At 40.3% G+C, this 21236-nt stretch overlaps 1 protein-coding gene across 10 annotated transcripts in view; it reads left to right on the forward strand.

The window, feature by feature from the left end:
- The window catches only part of LMBR1 (limb development membrane protein 1), a 163619-nt gene that overhangs the window by 103818 nt on the left and 38565 nt on the right, over positions 1–21236 (forward strand). For all 10 annotated transcript variants that reach the window (XR_011390276.1, XR_011390275.1, XR_011390277.1 and 7 more), the window contains 4 exons: positions 46–114; positions 940–1004; positions 7439–7511; positions 20998–21078. Coding sequence is in view for 7 of the 10 variants with exons in the window: in XM_002715020.5 (XP_002715066.1) it covers positions 46–114; positions 940–1004; positions 7439–7511; positions 20998–21078 (288 nt within the window). In the remaining 3 variants the exon portion in view is untranslated. The remainder of the gene's footprint in view (positions 1–45; positions 115–939; positions 1005–7438; positions 7512–20997; positions 21079–21236) is intronic.

Raw genomic sequence — 21236 nt, forward strand, 5'->3', positions numbered from 1 at the left:
GTTCAGTATTTTGGATTTAATATTGTATGTTTATATTTTTTATAGATCTTTGGGAATTCTACCTACCCTACTTATATTCTTGTATATCATTGATGGGATGTCTATTACTTCTGTGTAAGTATTTTTCTGATTTAATATTGCTAGGAAGGTAGAGTTGTCTATATTCTAGAAAATTGTGGGAAATTTTTCTGATGAGATTCCTAAAAACTTGGAGAGTTTTGTGAGTTGTCTCTAACTCTTTCTATTAGGATACATTTTGATAAACTGAAACCATGAAGTAGTAGGATATTTCTGTTATTCTCTGAGAAATTCTCCCAGGGAGGGAGATGTGTGTGTGTGTGGGGGGCCTGGCTGCCACTCACACACTCATACTTGTAGTACACACATGTTCCTGAAGGAATGCCTGTGCTCCTCACACTTGCCCCTCTGCTTGTATTGATGAAAAACACTGAGAGAATCTAAATTGGAGACCACAATGTTCTTTTTTTTTTTTTTAAAGATTTATTTATTTATTTGAAAGTCAGAGTTAACACAGAGATAGGAGAGGCAGAGAGAGAAAGAGAGAGAGGTCTTCCATCCACTGTTCACTCCCCAGTGGCCGCAATGGCTGGAGCTGTGCTAATCTGAAGCCAGGAGCCAGGAGCTTTCTCCGGGTCTCCCACGTGGGTGCAGGGGTCCAAGGACTTGGGCCATCCTCCACTGCTTTCCCAGGCCATAGCAGAGAGCTGGATCAAAAGTGGAGAACTGGGTCTTGAACCAGTGCCCATATGGGATGCCAGCGCTGCAGGCCAGGGTATTAACCCACTGTGCCACAGCGCTGGCCCCTACCACAATGTCCTTAAAATGATCATTTTTGAATTTGCTTTGCTTCTTAATGGTTTGTGTTTCTGAGCTCTGAAACGTGGTTTTCTGTCTGTTGGTGACTTCTTGTTTTGGCAGTGTGTACACCAGTTGGCCTCTCCCGTATGTTCACAGTGATGGGTCAGTTGCTCGTGAAGCCAACAGTAAGTCATTAGAAATCCTTTTGTTTATTAAATTTATTAAGTGACAAAAAGCTTGCTATTGAATTCCCTATGGAGCTACTTACAGACCTCCCCTCCCCAAGGTAATTTTTCTCCCAGATTCATCTCCTGTTTACAGTATCCTCAAAACTTTAGTTACCTCTGCTTCTTTTCCTGTTCCTAACGTTCAATATGTCATATGTTGAGTCATATGTTGAGTAATTGAGATAATACTACGTGATAGTGGTAAAGCACTGTATTGTTTGAAAGGCAGTTACAAAGAGCTGGAGAGACAGAGCAAGAGAGAGAGATGAGAACTGTAATTTTACTCATAAAACTTCACTTCATCCTGATGACGAACTGTAGGTTTTGAATTGTCTTCGTAAGTAGTTTGAACAAGTTGATAGATCGGTGTGACTTGAACTCAGAAGCTGTTTCAGAGCCCAGGCTCTCGACCCCTGTTCTACTCTGCCATGATGGCTTTCTTGGAGAATGGACTTTGTACCTGCCACCTCTTTGTTCTTCGTAGTTTCCTCTGATTGACATGCCCTTCCTCTAGTAATTTAAGCTACCAAGTAAGATGCTATTACTGTCAGAAACACTGGCCCACACTTTATTTTCTCCCCAGCTGGAAGTCATATTTCTTCCTCTGACCTCGTTTAACATTTTATTTAAACCTCCGTTATGACTTTTATTTTATTTTACTTTTAAAGATTTATTTAGTTATTTGAAAGGCAGAATGACAGAGGGGGAATGGCAGGCAGACACGTACACACATAGACACACGGAGGGAGGGGGAGAGTGAGAGAGGGAGAGAGGTTTTCTATCTGTTGGTTTACCCCCTAAATGCCTGCAATGGTCAGGGTAGGCAAGGCTGAAGCCGGGAATCAGGAACTCCATCTGTGTCTCCCATGTAGGTTGCAGGAATCTCTGTGCTGAGGCCAGCATCCACCCCCAAGGTGCATTACAGGAAGCTGGTTGGAAGTGTGGAATAGCCAGGACTCACTCTCTGGTATGGGCTGCAGGTGTCCCACATAGTCCCTTAACCACTTAACCTGCTGGACCACAAGGCCTGTCCTTTGACACTTATTTTTGAGATAAAGATATTTATTTATTTGAAAGGCAGAGTGACAGAGGGAGGGTGGACACAGGCAGAGATTGGTTGATTGGTCAGTCTTCCATCTGCTGGTTCACTCCCCAGATGGCCACAATAGCCAGGACTGGGCCAGGCTGAAGCCAGGAGCCAGGAATTCAATCTGGGTCTTCCACATGGGTGGCAGGGGCCCAAGTACTTGGGTCGTCTCCTGCTGCCTTCCCAGGTGAATTAGCAGGAACCTGATCAGAACCAGAGTAGCTGGCACTCGAACCAACACTCTGTTATGGGATGCTGGCATTGCAAGCAGTGTCTCAACACTCTGCCCCACAGCACTGGCCCCTTGACATTTATTTTAATCCTATAATTATGTTTTGTATTCATCTCATCTCTTCTGCCAGAATAGAAGCTTTTTAAGATAAAGTACTATGTCCTACCCTCATTTAAGTCCCCATCAGCCCGAAGTAGTTGTGAACACAGGCTTTGAGGGCACATAACTTTTCTTTGCCAACTTTGGTTTCCTGAAATGTAGCATGGGAATGATAACAGTCTGTTTTCCATGGAGTTGTTGTAGAAATTAAGGAAGGTGACACTTGTCACTCACATCAACACTGAACTGGTGGTAAGTAATTATTCCACAATGTGCACAGTAAGATAAAGATCTTTTTCATGTGTTAGACCTTGAGGAAAGTAAAAGCTGCCAGTTCTGATCCAACTTGTAGAAAGTGATGAGCAGCATTAATGGGAAAGAAACAAAAGTAGGTCCCTGCCCACTCACATGTATATTCTGTCTGGATTATTCTTGCCTGATTCATGCATCCCTTTATTTTCTTGAAAAGGTTGCATTGGCTGGCCTGTTTAGGTCTCCCCTCCACCTTCTTTTGATCCTTTATCCTTTATGGAATGGTCTGTCTTTATATATTTATTTGTTATCAATTAATTCTTATTATTTGCTTTCCTCTCCCAAGTTTAGGTTTCCCAAAGGTAGAGATGGTATGTGTACCTGGTGATTAATTCAGTACTAGGCCACAAGAGATTATAGATTATTGTTAAAAACTGGGAATTATTGATTGCTTTAAATAATTGACATATAAACTGTGTACATGTGATACCTGATGGAGGGTTGAATGGTTTGAGAATGCATTTCCTGTGAGTACCTCATCAGGTGGCTGAAAGGATGCAGATGCACATGTAGAGTTCACATCCTTGTGTTTGGTCCACCAACTGCTCGCAGTGCATTATTTTTCTAGGAGTCAGTATTTTGGGTTTGAATGATACAAGACATGGATTTCAGCACTAGACTTCTTTCAGACCTTCCCCAAAGCTGGTTAGGATATAGTTATATATACTTAGGCTCCTTTTATAGAAGAACATTTGTGTTAAAGCTAGAATCAAACAATTTTAGTTTTTATTAGTTTTGAAGATAATGCAGGTAACGTACCAGTGAATACAATATAAATAATCTCTTGCTGGTGATTGATCATTACTGGTGTATGCCTTGGTGTAAGTGGTTTATGGAAACATACCCCCTCTAGGGTTCTGTCTATTGGCTGATTTTAATAATACCAGTGCTTAGTTTTTAGACTATAAAGATGTTATAAATGGAAAATATTGCATGTTATGTAATTTATAGATTTCTTGTTTTAGATATTTTAAGGGTGAATGTAAATGAGAGAACAAATGCTGGACTGAGTGATCTGCCCCTTCTACCTCTAAAATAATAGCTTGTGTATAAAGAAATATTTACTTAACTTTTTGACTGTTTAAAATTCACACTTTTACTGTTGAGAAAGCTGTAGACTACCTTAGTTTAATCCTTTAAACTTTAGAAATATCCAATTTAAATGTATGTAGATTTTCTGATAATCAAATTTTTTTACCCAAAAACCTTTTATTTAAGGTATACAAACTTCATGCATTTCATAAATACAACTTTAGGAACATAGTGATAATGATTCTTCCCTCCATACCCACCCTCTCACCCCCACTACTATCCTACCTCCTCCCTCTCCTATTCCCATTCTTATTTTTTTTTACTAAAATCTATTTTCAACTAACTTTATACATAGAAGATTATACTAAGTAAAGAGTTCAACAAATAGTATGAAAAAAAGGCTTTCCCTCAGCAGTTTTTTGATTTCTCTTTTGATTTCTTCTATGACCCACTGTTCATTCAGGAACATGCTGTTCAGTCTCCGTGTGTTTGCATATGTTCTAGAGATTCTTGAGTTGTTGATTTCCAGCTTCACTGCATTGTGGTCTGAGAAGATGCATGGTACGATTTTGATTTTTTTGAATTTGCTGAAACTTGCTTTATGGGCTGGTCTGTGGTCTATCCTAGAGAAAGTTCCATGCACTGGTGAGAAGAATGTGTATTCTACAACTATACAATGAAAGGTTCCTGTAGATACCCATTGAGCCCTTCTGGTCTACAGTGTTGATTAACTTGTTTCCTTGCTGTTTTTCTGTCTTGTTGATCTGTCCATTGCTGACAGTGGGGTGTTGAAGTCCCCTATTACTGTTGTATTGGAGTCTATGTCTCTCTTTAGATACATTAGCATTTCTTTTAAATAGCCAGGTGCCCTGTAATTAGGTGCTCATACATTTATTATAGTCACATCTTCTTGTTGAATTGATCCCTTAGTCATTGTATAGTGCCCTTGTCTCTTTTAGCAGTTTTTGTTTTAAAGTCTATTCTCTCTGATGGGCATTTTTTGTTTCTGTTAGCATGGAATATTTTTCTTCATCCTTTCACCTTCAGTCTGTGGGTATCTTTGTCGGTGAGATGTGTTTCTTGTAGGCGACAGGTTTTGTTTTGTTTTTCCATTCAGCCAGTTTGTATCTTTTAATTGGAGAGTTGAGGCCATTTACATTCGAGGTGACTATTGATAAGTAGTGACTTTGCCCTGCCATTTTTTTTCATAAATATTCCTATTGTTTACTTTTACTGGGAGATTTTTTTGCCTTCACCTTCTTTCATAGTGATGACCATGTTTCCGTGTTTCTGTGTGTAACACATCCTTAAGCATCTTTTGTAAAGTCTGGATGAGTAGTAACAAATTCTTCCAATTTCTGTTTGTTATGGAAGGTCTTTATTTCACCTTCATTCATAAATGAGAGCATTGCAAGGTACAATATTCTGGGTTTACAGTTTTTTTTTTCTCTTAAGACTTGGACTAGATCTCCCCATTCAATCCTAGCCTGTAAGGTTTCTGATGCAAAGTCTGCTGTGAGTCTAATTGGAGATCTCTGAAAGTCATCTGGCCATTCTCTCATGCACATTTTAGAATCTTTAAGTTTTACTGTGGAGAGTTTGACTACCATGTGTTGTGGTGAAGATCTTTTCTGGTCATGTCTATTAGGAGTTCCATGTGCTTGCTTTACTTAGACATCCCTTTCTTTCTCCAAGTTAGGGAAGTTTTCTGTGATTATTTCACTAAAAAGGCCTTCTAATCCATTCTCTCTTTCCATGACCTCAGGAACTCCTAAGACCCGTGTGTTGGGTCATTTGATAGTATCCCATAGATCTCCAGCACTGTTTTTTGGTTTTCTAATTTCTTCTTGTTTTTGGTCTGACTGTAAAATTTTCAGAGATTTGCCTTCAAGCTCAGATATTCTTTCTTCTGCCTCACTGATCCTGTCATTAAGGGTTTCCACTGCATTTTTTATTTGTTCTGTTGAATTCTTTGTTTCCAGTTTTTCATTTTGATTTCTCTTTAAGATCTCAATTTCATGGGAGAAGTGTTCATTCATGTCATGTATGGATTTCTCTAATTCATGGATTTGCTTCTGGTTACTTCTAAGTAATCCTATGATCAGTTTTTTTGAATTCCATTTCTGGCATTCTTCAATCTCTTCATCTTCACATTCTAATATTGAAGTGTTGTGTTCCTTTGGGGGCACCATGTTGTCTTCCTTATTCCTGTTTCTTGAATTGCTGCATTTATTTTTAGGTATTTGTGGAGATTTTTCTTTCCCCTTGTGACAGCTTTTATCTTTGGACTATGCCTCTGTGGCTTAGTGGAGTATCCACTCCTTTGAGACTACCCTAAGATGTTTGCTGCGTGTGACAGGGAGCTCTGTTCAGTGCTCCAAGGTGAGGGGAGTGTCCAAGGTGACTCCAAATTGTGTGTGATAACTCTCCTCTTTGTTTTTTTTAATCAGAGGGGAGGTTGTTCAGCCCTGTTGGCATAGTCTCACATAGTCTCACACTCACCTCATTCACGCTGCCACAAGAACCATACAGAGGATCCGTGTAGTCCTCAGTGTGAGCACAGATTCTGCAGCAGTAACCCTCACCAGGGAATCAGGGAACTCCGAGCATGTGGATCTGCCCACAGTGACTGCCCAAAGACCCAGCCACCCACTGCACCCACCCACTCAGCCACAGTGTTCTCACAGTCCCTATGGGATACTATCCCATATCTATGGGAGATCTACGGGATACTGTCAAATGACCCAACACACGGGTCTTAGGAGTTCCTGAGGTCATGGAAAGAGAGAATGGATTAGAAGGCCTTTTTAGTGAAATAATCACAGAAAACTTCCCTAACTTGGAGAAAGAAAGGGATGTCCAAGTAAAGCAAGCACATGGAACTCCTAACACAGGACTGCCCCTGTCAGGGCGCCCAGCTGGACTCAGGTGGCTCCTCTCAGCTGGTTGCCGGACACATGGACACGAGCTGGTGCAGGGGTTACCTATGCCTAAAATGTGTCTGCCGCTCCCAGCTAGTTACAGGACACCAGTGCCGGGTGGTTGGGGAGAGAGAGAAATGTGCCCCCTTTTCTACCCTTAAGTTGGCAGGCACACTGTCCCCCACGGGGCTGCAGTCCAGATCCATGCCAGGCTGTCCCTGCAGCTTTGTCACCAGTAGTTTGGGCTGCTGCATTCTGGTCTCACCTCATTCTCCAAAGCTGGTGCGGGGCTCTGGGCTGCTGGGATCCTGAACTGTGCACGCCCACACCCTCCACGTAGATCCAGTGTCCCTCTGATTTGCATGGAGCTTCCTCTGTGTGTTCTCCCTAACTCTTCCCTAAGATTGCACTCTCTCCATGTTTTTGTTTTTGTTTTTGTTTTTGACTCTCTTCCCCTAGACTAGAATAGTAGGCTAGTCATGTATTCTGCCATTCTTGGTGCCTCTCGGTAATCAAATTTTGATATGTTCAGTTATACACTATAATGTTTAGAGTTAACTAATGAATACAATAATTTGAGGATTTTTTATTTTAGGTTCTTAGGCATTTGGATTCACTCATTATTTAAAACAATAGACCAAATATCCTATTTTCATAGATATTAGTTCTGTAATATTGCATTGTTGAGTAGTTTTATCTTTAAATTTAGATTCTTGAAGACCTGGATGAACAAATTTATATTATTACTCTAGAGGAAGAAGCACTCCAGAGACGACTAAGTGGTATGTATCTATTACATATTTTGTTCAGTCTTAAAAACTATTTAATTTTTAAAAACCCACATAATTGAAGGGAAAAAAAGGAAACTGCTCAGTAACTTTTGCTATTGCAAGAGGTAAAGACGAGAGTAATAGGAGAGCCTGGCAGTGAAGAAAGATTTGTGGAAGACGCTGAATTCAGTGAGCTGCAACCTCGCAAGGCCAGCTCCTCTGTATGCAGTGGCTTCCGAGAGAACAGCCAGACCTCTGCACCAACTCCTCCTGCCTGTTAAGCATAGGACCTGGAGCTACAAAGGTGGTGCAGGTTATGCTAGTGCATATAACGCCCTGCTTCATTTCTCTCTTGTGGAAATCAATAAGGTAAAAAGTGTGAGGGCACTTCAGGAAAGTTTGGGGAAAAATGGAATTAAAAGATGATGCACATTTCAACAAACTTTTTAAAAAAAGATTTATTTTTTTACTTGAAAAGCAGAGAAAGAGAGAGAGGGTGATACAGACAGGCAGACAGAGACAGAAAGGGAGAGAGACAGGGAGAGTGAGAGATCTTCCATCTGCTAGTTCACTCCTCAAATGGCTGCAATGGATGGGGCTGAGGCTGGGGCTGGGTAAAGCTAACATCAGGAGCCAGGAACTACAACTGGGTCTCCCATGTGGTAACAGGAGCCAAGCACCTGGGCCGACTTGCTCCACTTTCCCGGCACATTAGCATGGTGCTGGATCAGAAATGGAGCAGCTGGGACTTGAACTGGTGTTCATATAGGATGCTGGCGTCACAGGCGCAGTGGCTTAACACTCTGCAGCACAACTTCGGCCACTCCACAGACTCTTTGAGTATCCTTGTGGTTTGTTTTGGTGACACTAAGGTATAAAACGGCTCTCTGTGTAAAGTTTTATTGAGAAATTCTGTGATTATTTGGGAATATTGTTAATGATCATCTGCTACCTATGTAAGCAATGTCAAAGATTTTAAAGTTTAATTTGTATTACTGATCTTTTTATTTATTTATTTTTTTACCTCAAATGCAGAACCAATGAAGAAAAGAATAGTGACAGTTTAATAGATAAATGATATAGTATGGGTCAACTTTCTTTGATTTTACTTAAGTGATTTTTACCTTGTGCTGTTTTCTGTTTCACAGTCTGTTTGACAAAATGTTGAATGACCATCCTCCCCAATCATGATCAGAGTATTAACTCTATCTCAGGGTCATATTTCAATATCACTTTAAAGGTGAAATAAAGAGAAAGAGAGATACATGTACTTTCTTCAGTTACAAATAGCGAACTTCATTCTTCAATCCAAAACCATTGACAGTATTTACAACCTTCTTCTTAGATCAAAGAATTTCAGTTTGTATTTATTCTAGAGAATTCTTGTTGGTAACATTATATACTATGACACAGAGAACTGTTAGATTGCAGCTACATATTTTTAATTTTCTGAACTACTTTAATATTTAAGCTTAGTTAACTTCAGAATTGTAACCTTCAACCAACAATGTTGGCTTTATATCATTTATTAAAACAGTATTATAATAAGTTTTTGTTGTTTCAATGATTGTGCTTTTTTTTTAAAGATTTTTTTTTTTATTTTACTTGAAAGTCAGAGTTACACAGAGAGAGAAGGAGAGGCAGAGAGGCAGAGAGAGAGAGAGAGATAGGTCTTTCACCCACTGGTTCACTCCCCAATTGGCCGCAATGGCCAGAGCTGTGCCGGTCTGAAGCCAGGAGCCAGGAGCTTCTTCTGGGTCTCCCACGCGGGTGCAGGGGCCCAAGGACTTGGGCTATCTTGTACTGCTTCCTCAGGCCATAGCACAGAGATGGATTGGAAGTGGAGCAGCCGGGTCGTGAACTGGCACCCATATGGGATGCCAGCACTGCAGGCGGCGGCTTTATCCGCTATGCCACAGCGCCAGCCCCCCAGTGATTGTGCTTTTGCAAATGTGCCCGAGTTGTGAGAAGAGGTGCCAGGCTGGCTCCTGCAGCATGGGTTATGTTTCAGCCTGAGGTTTATGCTGTTTCCACCTTTAGATAAGGAAGCTGAGGTCCAGGAAAGGTAAGAGAGAGTACTACATGAATTAAAAATTTTGAATGGAGGAGTGGGCATTTCTTCTACCAGTTAAGACTTGGTTAAGATGCCTGCATCCCACATGGGGCCGGCACCGTGGGTCCCTTTGTTAATCCTCCACCTGTGGTGCCGGCATCCCGTATGGTTGCCGGGTTCTAGTCCCGGCTGCTCCTCTTCCAGTCCAGCTCTCTGCTGTGGCCCGGGAGGGCAGTGGAGGATGGCCCAAGTGCTTAGGCCCTGCACCCCATGGGAGACCAGGAGAAGCACCTGGTTCCTGGCTTTGGATCGGCGCAGCACCGGCTGCAGCAACCATTTGGTTGGTGAAACAACGGAAGGAAGACCTTTCTCTCTGAATCTCTCTCTCACTGTCTATAACTCTACCTTTCAAATAATAATAATAATAAAAAGATGCCTGCATCCCACAATTAATCCCTGATTTGATATCAACTCTGACTCCAGACTACAGCTTCCTGCTAATGCAGACTCTGGGAGGTGGTGGCGATAGTTCAAGTATTTGGGTCCCAGCCATCCCTGGGAGTCCTGAATTGAATTGCTGGCTCCCAGCATCAGCCCCAGTTGTTCCAGGCATTTGGGGAGTAAACCAACAGATGGGAGCCCTCTACCTATGTTTACTTCTCAAATAAGTAAATTAATTAAAAAAGATTTTGAGTTAAGTCTGAAAATGAAACAAAAGCAAATATAGTCACTACTCACTTTCTTCTTCTACAGTAGGCATAAAAATCCCTCTGGAGTCTCTCTAAATCCTGTGAATCCTCAAATTCAAAAATGGTTTTATATCTGAAGAAGTTGGAAAGGGAATATTTGGCTTAGCATATTATAAAATGGAGTCAACCCAAAATAAATAAAAAAATCAAATAGCTTAGAAATGCTATATAGAAGAGATAGTTTGGGTTTTGAAAAGATTAGGAATGATGTGACAGCTACTGCTAATTCTGATTTCATTTTATACTGTTTTGTTGGGCCATACTCTCTTTTAAAAAATATTTATTTTGGGGGGGCCGGTACTGTGGCATAGCAGGTAAAGCTGCTACCTGTAGTGCTGGCATCCCATATGGGCATCGGTTTGAGTCCCATCTGCTCCACTTCCAATCCGTTTCTCTGCTGTGGCCTAGGAAAGCAGTGGAAGATGGCCCAAGTGCTTGGCCCCTGCATCCACCTGGGAGACCTGGAAGATGCTCCTGGCTCCTGGCAGCCCAGCTCTGGCCGTTGTAGCCATTTGGGCAGTGAACCAGAGGTGGAAGACCTCTCTATCAGCCTTTGCCTCTCTCTAACTCTGCCTTTAAAATAAATAAATAAATCTGAAGAATACTTATTTTTTGTTTATTTGAAAGGTAAAGTGACAGAGAGCGGAAGGGTGTGTGGGGGGAGATACAGATAGAGGTACAAATATATATAGAGAGATCTATCCATCTTCCATCCACTGGTTCATTCCTCAAATGCCTGCAGCAGCCAGGGTGACCAGGTCAAAGCCAGGAGCCAAAAACTCCACCCAGGTCCAGATTTCCTTCGTGGGTGGCAGGGACCCAAGTACTTGTGCCATCATCGGTTGCTCTTCCAGGCACATTGCATGAAGCTGGATTGGAAGTTGAGGAGCTGGGACTCAAACCTGCATTCCAACATGGGATGCAGATATCTAAGGGCGACTTAACCCACTGCACCACAATGCCCACCCCAGCCATGCACTCTTTATGACTGTTCTGTTTGGTAGATTGTCTTTAAAATCCTCCAGTGAAACTCTTTACTTAAAGATCTGTTAGGACAATTATTATGAGTTTGTTGTTTGCTGCTGGTCAGCCACTGTGGACTATTTCAGATGGGAATAATAGACTAAGTGATTTATGTTTGTAACATAAATGGTTCTGTGACAGAATGGACATTTTGACTCATATTGAATGAGAAGTGAGCATTTCACTAAAGTATATCTGTCAGATTTGCAGAGAGAAGAAATGAAAAATAAAAAGGTATTTCTGACTTGAACTTTTGAAAGAAAGCAAAAAAATTAGCAAGATAAACCACCCCTGTGAATTTTATTTAATCTAGTATTGTGTCAAATATATTTTTGTAACAAATATTTTATGCGTAAAATAAAACAAAGCTTTTTTTTACTGTTAATATTAAAAGGTATTGAAGAATAATGACTGTAAAAGACTTTTAAAAATATGAATCACAGTGCTAACTGATGATAGAATGTTGCTGGTGCTCTGCTAATGACATAGTGCTCCTCTTAGCCCGTGTGGGGATGTGTAGTACACAGCACAGAAACTCTGGGAAGTCTGCCTGGTTCCCTCTGAGTTCAGCTCTACACTTATCTGAGAAACCATGATACTTAGCCAGTATCAAGAAGTGCTTCACTGTGGGAATAACATTTTTTTTCTGAAAGGTAATATGATTTGTTGTGGTAGCTGTTGTATTACTGGTGTTGAATTGTCATGCCTCATTAAGAAATGTCAGTATAGCTTATGTTGACTTCTCCACTGTTCTTATTTGATGATTTATGGTGCTACAGGTTTAAGGCTTTGGGAAGGTTATGTTATTGGTAATATTGCTGTTGCTCATAAAGTGTATTTGTAAAAATGCACTGCTTCTCCACTTTCCTGTTTTATTTTTTTTCTGCTGGGCCTGCCACTCTCTAACATAGTAACTCTTACCTTTTGTGTATTGCCTGTCCCCACACTGGAACATAAGCTCCAGATGGACAGGGGATTTTGTTAGTTTTCGTCCTTTCTATACCCTTAATCCTGTAATACTGTTAGACACATAGTGAGCCTACAGTAGGTATTTATCCCATGAATAAGTGAGCAGATGCAAATGAAGGAGTCGTCATTTTCCCATAGAAGTGAAGACACGGAAGTAAAACTTGGTGTCAGGATAAAAGACAGAGTCACTGTGAGGACTATTTAGTAAGGCCCATAGTGGATACCGCTGAAGACAAGCCAAGGTTAGGGGGGCAGGAGGACCATGTGCACGGGGTGTCAGTGAATAAGTAGAAGTAAGGTGATTTCCCCCTACTATTACGGCCATGAAAGAAGAGCAATCAAGAACATTTCTACTCCAAGACCCCTAAAGAATAGCCTAACAGAAAGTCCCATTACATTAATTGTGCTAGAAAATCTTTTGTAATTCCTTTCCAGCATTAAGGGGATACATATATCATTAACATGTTTAAATGTTTAAGTAATGTAGCAGCATTAATTGAAATAATTAGCTTTCGTGTGTGTATAGCCTATGGGTGTACTGGGTAACTTTTAGAAGTACTATAATGAATAGAAATTATTTTTTGTTGTTTAAGTTCAAAACCTCCACGGTTATTTTAATGTGATTTATTTAAAAATATTGTAGCCTTTGAACTTAATAATTCGTTTCAATTTTGCTAGATACTATTTTCATCTTCATGGTGAAAATGTTAATATATTCACTTTTTGTAGCAATTACTTTCTGACTTGATTCTAATCTTTTGTAAAAGCCCTTTTCATGGGAGCTTATATTAATTCTTTATTCTCGAGAGAGAGTATGTAGTTGTTTCATCTTTGGTGAGTGTCAGGTTGCAAGACCTTTGTATCATGAAAAATAAAGGAATCTTAAAAAACAAGACATGTATTATACAAGCTTTCCATGGAGCCTGCTGACCTCTCAAATGTGCTTAGTGTTATCACCAGTCCTTGGAATCTTGCTGTTTATAAATAAGTTGAGTTTGCCAGGGATTTCTATGAAGACACCAAGGTTTAGGATGGTGTTTATGGTTGCTTTAGAGTAGTAGTATCCTGCTAGAGTATTTCCCATTATCGTTGGCAGGACGATTTGCTAATTTGGCCATTACTTATCTGATGTCTTTTATATAGCACACTTAATGATATACGGAAGCTTTCATCAAGATTTTATCTTATGTCCTCTAAATTATTTTCATCGTAGCGTTGTCTAGGCATTCTTCTAGGTTCTAGCAGTGGTCATTCTAAGAATACTATGCTCTGGGCCATGAGAAATGTCTGGGATTATTCCAACAGCCCCAAAGTGATCAAGTATCAGCAAAAACATTTGTGTCCCAGAGTCTGAAGGAGTGTTAGATGCCTTGTTATAATTTATTCACTTTCTTGAACCCTCAGTCACTTCAATGACAGTAAAATGTGGCCCAAACAAATTATTTGTTGCAAAATGAAATGAGGTGACTGAAAGAGATATAAACTAGTGTAATATCACTAGATGAGGAATGCTTTGGAGCAGCAAAGGATAGAATAATGTGAGTCTGTGAAACCAGAGACAGATTGTTTTATAAAAATGATCCGGGGGGAGCATCTGGCTTAGCTGGTAATCTGCCTCTTGGGATGTCTGCATCCCATATTGGAGTGCCTGGCTGGATTCCGATCTCATCTCTGCTACCAATTCCCGCTTCCTGCTAATGTGCACCTTACTAGGCAGCAGATGATGCTTCGGGTGGTTGGGTCCGTGTCACCCACATGGGAGACCTGGCTGGCCTGGCCCAGCCCCAGCCATTGCAGGCATCTGGGGGAGTGAACCAGTGGATGGGAGCTCTCTCTGTCTCTCTCTCTCTAATAAATAGTAATAATGTCTAAATTTGTTTACAAAGAAATAAATTTATTACGTAGGCGCTACATTTTCAATTGCAATCTATATGGATGTTGGCATTCTCGATCATAGTATATATGAATAGGAAGATAAAAGAAAATGACATTGGGGTGGGCATTTGGTGCAGCAGTTAGGATGGTGCTTGGGAAAGCCGGCTCCCATATTGGAGTCCCTGAGTTCACATCCCAGGTGTTGTTTGTTTGTTTATTTATTTATTTATTAAAATTCTACCTTTCTCCTAATGTGTACCCTGGGAGGCAGCAGGTGATGGCTGAAGTGCACGAGTCCTTGCCATTCATGTGGGAGACCAGACTGAGTTCCTGGCTACTGGCCTTGGCTGTTGTGGATGTTTGGGGAGTGTAAACCTGTCTCTCAAATAAAATGAATATTGATTTTTTTTTATGATCTTAAGATCTGAAGTTCAGGTTCTACTAGTAGGGACAACATTGTGATGCAGCAGGTCAAGCTGCCACTTATGTTGTCCGCGTCCCATATCTGAGTGCCTGGGTCAGGTCCTGGCTACTCTGCATCCAGTCCAGCTGCCTGCCAGTGTACCCAGGAGGCAGTAGTTGATGGTCCAAGGGTCTGGGTTTCTGTTACCCATGTAGAAGATCTGGATAGACTGTCTGGTCTTGAGTTTGGTGTGCCTAATCTCAACTGTTGTGGGCAATTGGGAAGTGAACCAGTTGATGGAAGATCTCTCTGTGTTTGTCACTCTTTCAAGTAAAACAAATAAATTTGTAAAAAAAAAAAAAAAAAGAAGAAGAAGAAGAAGAAAAAGAAGATGTACCAGCAGTTTTTATCAAAAATAGAAAAAACCTGCCGGCGCCTTGGCTCAATAGGCTAATCATCAGCCTGTGGCGCCGGCACACCGGGTTCTAGTCCCGGTCAGGGCGCGGGTTCTGTCCCGGTCACTCCTCTTCCAGTCCAGCTCTCTGCTGTGTCCCGGGAGTGCAGTGGAGGATGGCCCAAGTGCTTGGGCCCTGCACCCCATGGGAGACCAGGAGGAAGCACCTGGCTCCTGGCTTCGGATCAGCGCGCTGTGCCGGCCGCAGTGCACTGGCCGTGGTGGCCATTGGAGGGTGAACCAACGGCAAAGGAAGACCTTTCTCTCTGTCTCTCTCTCTCTCTCACTGCCCACTCTGCCTGTCAAAAAAAAAAATTAGGAAAAACCCAAAACATTAGTTAATTGTATATAAGATTATATAATGTCCCTCAAGCTGATTTTTAAGTATTCTTCTCGTGTGCTGTCATGAATGATGAAAGCATATTTACATTTTCACAATTTTGTTGGGATATTTGCTGGACCCATTTAAAATGGATATGTCAGAAATAAATGTAAGCTATTATTTTAATAAATATTAGCATTGCCAATAGGATGGACAATGAAATAGGGTTTCTGGGTATATAGGCTGCCTGTCTCTGGTGTAGCTAGTAGCAGTGTTAGCTCATGCCAAAATAGATCCATTAGAGACTTGACGGTTTCTGGGGTTTGCATTGTCAGCATGGGCTCTGTGGGTCACAGTGAATAGTATTTACTTAGCGAGATGAATACTGTTTGCTGTATGAATTATTAGGAGTCTTGGGCTTTAACAACAAAATTGTTTGCCTAAGTGATTAGAAATAATAGTATTTGAGTGATTTTTTTGGTCAAATGTAAAGTAGTAAACATAATCAAATTTTTAGACTTACTTGGATAAGGTTTTCTCATCAAATCTTTTTTTGATTGTATGCTATATTTTAAAATTTAAAAGTAAAAATCAGTTTATGCCAGAGGTATTTATTCTAGTATTCATTATGAGACTAAGTTTAGGACATTAAATTGTTTAGGGAGGTGATTTTATTGTATAAGTTATTTGAATTGTTTGCATACTTAATTGGAAATTTGGGTTAATTTTAGGATATAATACATATTTTAAATGAGATAATTAGTTTCTGCCCTTTAACATATGGAGGTTATCTTATGTATTCAGTTGAGGCTGTCTTATGTATTAAGGAAAGGTATATGCACAGCTTAATTATTGAAGAAATGCTAGACTTTGGGAAATTCTGTTGTACTGGAAGCAGAGTATTGTCAACACTACACTAGTTTTTCCTGCTTAAGAATAAAGCTGGGAAAAGTTGCCTTCAGCTATTAGTTTTCCTGAATCCAAAGAGACGGGTGGGGCAGGATCAAAAATACTTACTTGATCAAAGTTATTGGCTCTGCAAGTATTCTTACCTATGTAAGAAAGATGAAAGGTGTTGTTTTTATTGCATGCTAGTAACAGTGTAATTTTGAACTAATTGGTGTTGAACTGCCAATCACCTAGGGGGAATGCAAATAGATACTCTTACAGTTTCCTTTGAGGTAGTGAAATCGTACGTGGAGCCTGGAAGAAAAACAGAATAATACCATTAAATTGACCTTAAATGAGCTGCTTTGTGGTTTTCTTGGAGAATCCCTTTTTATTTTCCGTGACTTGTCTGTACAGGTTTTGTCTACCAATTTGACTGATTGACTAGACAATGCTGACACTGAAAGTTTTAGAGCCATTTTGAAATAAAGTAATGATAATACAGTTTTTCAGGATATTTCAATATTTTGGTGCAACTTAAATTCATTTTTAATATTCCACTGTGTGTTTGCAGTGTCATAGTTTCTCGCAATACCTGTTGTTTCCTTCTGATATTTTGTAGTGAAACATTCACCCCAGTTATGCTCGATTTTTTTGTTATACCAAATGAATCTAATCTTTTACTGAAGCATGACTTAAAGTCAGAATGTGTCCTTGATTTTTATATGCAAATCAATCAATATTTGTTACTTATTATGTGCCTAGTGTTTTGTCTCTGAAAATAAAAGTACAGCATTTCAGAAATGCCACTTTAATTATTTTTCTTTGAAAATTCATACATTGGTCTAGACATGTGTATTGAGCTTTGTAGACATACCTACAAAGTAGACATTTATGTCTTTTCACTTAATTTCAAATTGGCAGTGGGAGTACTGTCTGTTCCAGTATCTGTTCTCTTTGAAAATTCTGGGTACTCATCAGATTATTTTTTCTTGTCTTAAACTAGTTACTGGAATAATATTTCACTGCAAGTATAGGAAATGAAAGGTAGTTTGAGATTATGTTTCTAAATAATGGGTTATAGAAATTAAGTGACAATTACAGATATACACCATATAATTTATAAAGAATTGGAATTAAAAGAAAAAAAATCGACTTATCACTAAGACTGTTAGAGAGTTTAAGCTTTGATTCAGAGACACTTGAAAAATCTCCTAATGCTGTGACATCTCATTGTAAATCTTGTCCTATGAAAATGCCCACTAATTCTGTAGCTTAACTACTTCCATCCTTGCCTTGGCTGCCAGAAACGCAAGACTGAATTTGTAGTTAAGGTTGGTAGGTTTGGGTCATACTGTCTGAGTATCTCTGAACTAACTTTACCTTCATTCTCTTATAAATATCCATTATATATTAGCAAGTAAAATGGATAAACTCATGAGCGCTGGAAATACTGTATAATATTTCAGTGTCTTTGAGACCTCAGGTTCTCCAAAGGAGAGTATTGAATTTCTCTCTCTTTAGTAAAGAGGAGAGAAAGGAGATACAGAGGGGATGGGATTCACTTCTGGAAACCTGGGTTGGGATGGGATTTACTTCTGGAAACCTGGGATAGGACTAGGGTCTTGTGATTCCCCAGGGGGCTTAGAAGAAGAGGCATCTGAGTTCCTGTAATGACATCGCGTTTGTCCCCTTGCTGCCAGGATTTGTCTGATCCCGCTGGCCCTTGCTCTGTTGGCTGACTTCTCCTTTCAGTCTCTGAAAAAGGACCATCGTTTTGCTCCTGGAGAGAGCCAGTGAGGCTTCTTCCTCCAGAAACAGTCTGTTTCTGACCAGTTGCTCTCTAAGTCCCAAGAACTGAAATTGCTGAACCTTCTGGCTGATTTGTGGCTGTCTGAAGGACTGTCTGACTTAATCAGGTGTGATGGTAACAATAGCAACAGATAGAGGAAAATGACCGCTCGTTCAAGACTGAAGAAGACCAAGAGGACCATCTAGAGCAAGTAGTTCCAACTTGAGTTAAAAGTTCATGGAAGAAGCCGGCGCCGCGGCTCACTAGGCTAATCCTCCGCCTAGCGGCGCCGGCACACCGGGTTCTAGTCCCGGTCGGGGCGCCGGATTCTGTCCCGGTTGCCCCTCTTCCAGGCCAGCTCTCTGCTGTGGCCAGGGAGTGCAGTGGAGGATGGCCCGAGTACTTGGGCCCTGCACCCCATGGGAGACCAGGAGAAGCACCTGGCTCCTGCCTTCGCATCAGCGCGGTGTGCCGGCCGCAGCGCGCTGGCCACGGCGGCCATTGGAGGGTGAACCAACGGCAAAGGAAGACCTTTCTCTCTCTCTCTCTCTCTCACTGTCCACTCTGCCTGTCAAAAAAAAAAAAAAAAAAGTTCATGAAAGAGACAAATGACTTTATTCTTAACCCCCAAAAGTAATAACTTTCAAAGAGGTGTAATTAGAACAAAGACTGCCTAGAATTTACGAGGGGAGAGGGACCCAGTTTATAATAAATAAAGAAAAGATGGAGACAGTTCTTGCAGTTGACAGAATAATGGTCTGTGAAGATGCTCAAGTCCCAGTCCTCACATGGCAGATGGGCTTTGCTGGTGTGACTGAGGATTGCGAGATTGTCGCCGGTAGTTTCAGTGAAAGGATGTGGCAGAAGGACCAGAGAAAGAAATGAGATCTTGGAAGCCAGGTTTGGAATGATCTAAGTAAGGAACACTGCCTTCACTGCTGAATTCTTCCAAACATTTAAAGAACTCACTCCAGTTCTTCCCAAGCTATTCAAAACAATTCAAAGGGAGTGGATCCTCCCAAATGCCTTCTGTGAAGCCAGCATCATCTTAATTCCTAAACCTGAAAAAGATGTGAGAGAGAGACAGTATTTTTGACCAATTTCCCTGATGAACATAGACACAAAAACCTTCATCAGAATGCTAGCCATTGAACCTAGCAACACATCAAAAGGACCATGAGGATTATTGTGAATGATCAAAAGTCTGATTCATGAGGAAGAACAACAGAAAAATTTAGGCAAATAAAAATTTGTAATGGAAAACTCTTGAAAACCAAAGGAATCTAATAAAAATATAGTTATAATGTGGATTTTATTTATTTCCTTCAGATTTTAACAGATGAAATCAAAAGAATGTGGAGCTAGTGTATACAGACCATTAGACAAACAAGCATGATGATATCTATATATGCATATATATATGAGTAGATATAAGAAAATATCGTCAGTCACATTGAGGAAAATGTATGTAAAGTAACAGGAAAAAAATTTTATACCCATCACTTTGACAAAAGTTCAAAGTGCTCACATTGAGTACTAGGGAAGATAATGAAAAGATATTGATGGAGGCTGGCATTATGGTGCAGTAGGTTAAGCCTAGCCTTTTGTCATGCCAGCATCCCTTATTGGAGTGCCTGTTTGTGTCTCAGCTGCTCAGCTTCCTATCCAGCTCCCTGCTAATATACCTGGGAAGGCAGCAGAAGGTGGCCTAGGTATTTGGGCTCCTGCTACCCATGTGGGAGACCAGGATGGAGTTTCTGGCTCTTGATTTCATCCTGGCCAAGACTTCTGGGTTGTGGCCATTTGGGAAGTGAAGCAGCAGATGGAAGATGTCTGTCCGTCTCTCTCTTTTGCTTTTCCTTTCAAATAAAATAAATCTTCTTTTAAAAGCTACTAATAAATAATATTAATTATAATATCTTTGAGAAGTAACCTTTAAATATCTCTTAAAACTATAAGTGCTCACAGTCTTTGACTCAGCAATCTGAATTTTGGGAATCTTACAGAAAGAATAGTGGTGAGTGTGCATATAAGAAGGTTTATTTTTTGGTGCTGTAGTGACCTTAGTGACAAAAATTAAGGAAAATCTGAATATTGATGAGGGGCATAATTCTGAATAAAATTGTACTGTGTTAATACTATGGAATTATTGCTATTCAGCTGTTTTGGAGTTGGTACTATCTTCAACTTGAATGTCTTTTTGAGAAGGAAAACCAATAAGAAATGTGTCTGGGGACTGGTGGTGTGGTGCTGCAGGTTAAGCCACTAGTTGTGCTGGTGTCCCCATCAGAGTGCCCGTGTGAGTTCTGGATGCTCTGCTTCTGATCCACCTTCCTGTTACTGTGCCTGCGTAGGCAGTGAGTGATGCCTGAGTGCTTGGGGCCCTGACTCCCATGTGGGAGACAGAGGGACTTCTTGGCTTCTACCTAGCCCAGCCGTGGTTGTTGTGGCCATTTGGGGAGTGAACCTGTGGATGGTAGGTCTCTCTCTGCCTTTCAAATAAGCAAATATTTTTTTTAAGTGTCTGATTTTGCCCTAATCATATGAAATATATGATACAAGCCATATTTATGCTAGCTCTGTGTGTGTGAACGTGTTTACAAGTATGAACAAATGTATGGAAGCCACAGCCGTGCCGGTAATAATTGTCACGTTCGGGAGATGAGATGGAGAAGAGGAGGTCTTGATTGCTTTCACTTTCTACAATAAGCACATGATGCATTTTTAACTAAGAAAAGTTTTAGATCCAATAGGAATTTTCCAAGGTAAGAAAATTTCTAGGAAACATGCAGTGTTTAGATGTTTGAAATGGTAAAAGATGTGTAAGTACTTTTCTATGAATCACAGTAACATTTATTTTTATCCCTAATTACCAGGAATTTCAATGTGCTATTTTATATTTTAGATAAAGGGCTACCTGTTCTGTAGTACTAAGCTTCTCTTATGCTTCTGAATATTTTTACTTTGAAGGACTGTCTTCATCAGTGGAATACAACATAATGGAATTGGAACTGGAACTTGAAAATGTGAAGACTCTTAAGACCAAATTAGGTATTGTGTTTTTTTCATATGTATTGGGCATAATGCATTATTAAAGTCTTTATGAAAAATTAGAAAAAGTGAATTTTAGTTTATGCTGCAAACTGTCTAAAATCATTGATCAAGACTGTCTTTTAGGGAGAGGATAAGTACCTATCTCCATTTTTATG

This window comes from Oryctolagus cuniculus, chromosome 7, assembly GCF_964237555.1.
Source record: "Oryctolagus cuniculus chromosome 7, mOryCun1.1, whole genome shotgun sequence".
In the NCBI taxonomy this organism is placed as follows: Eukaryota; Metazoa; Chordata; class Mammalia; order Lagomorpha; family Leporidae; genus Oryctolagus; species Oryctolagus cuniculus.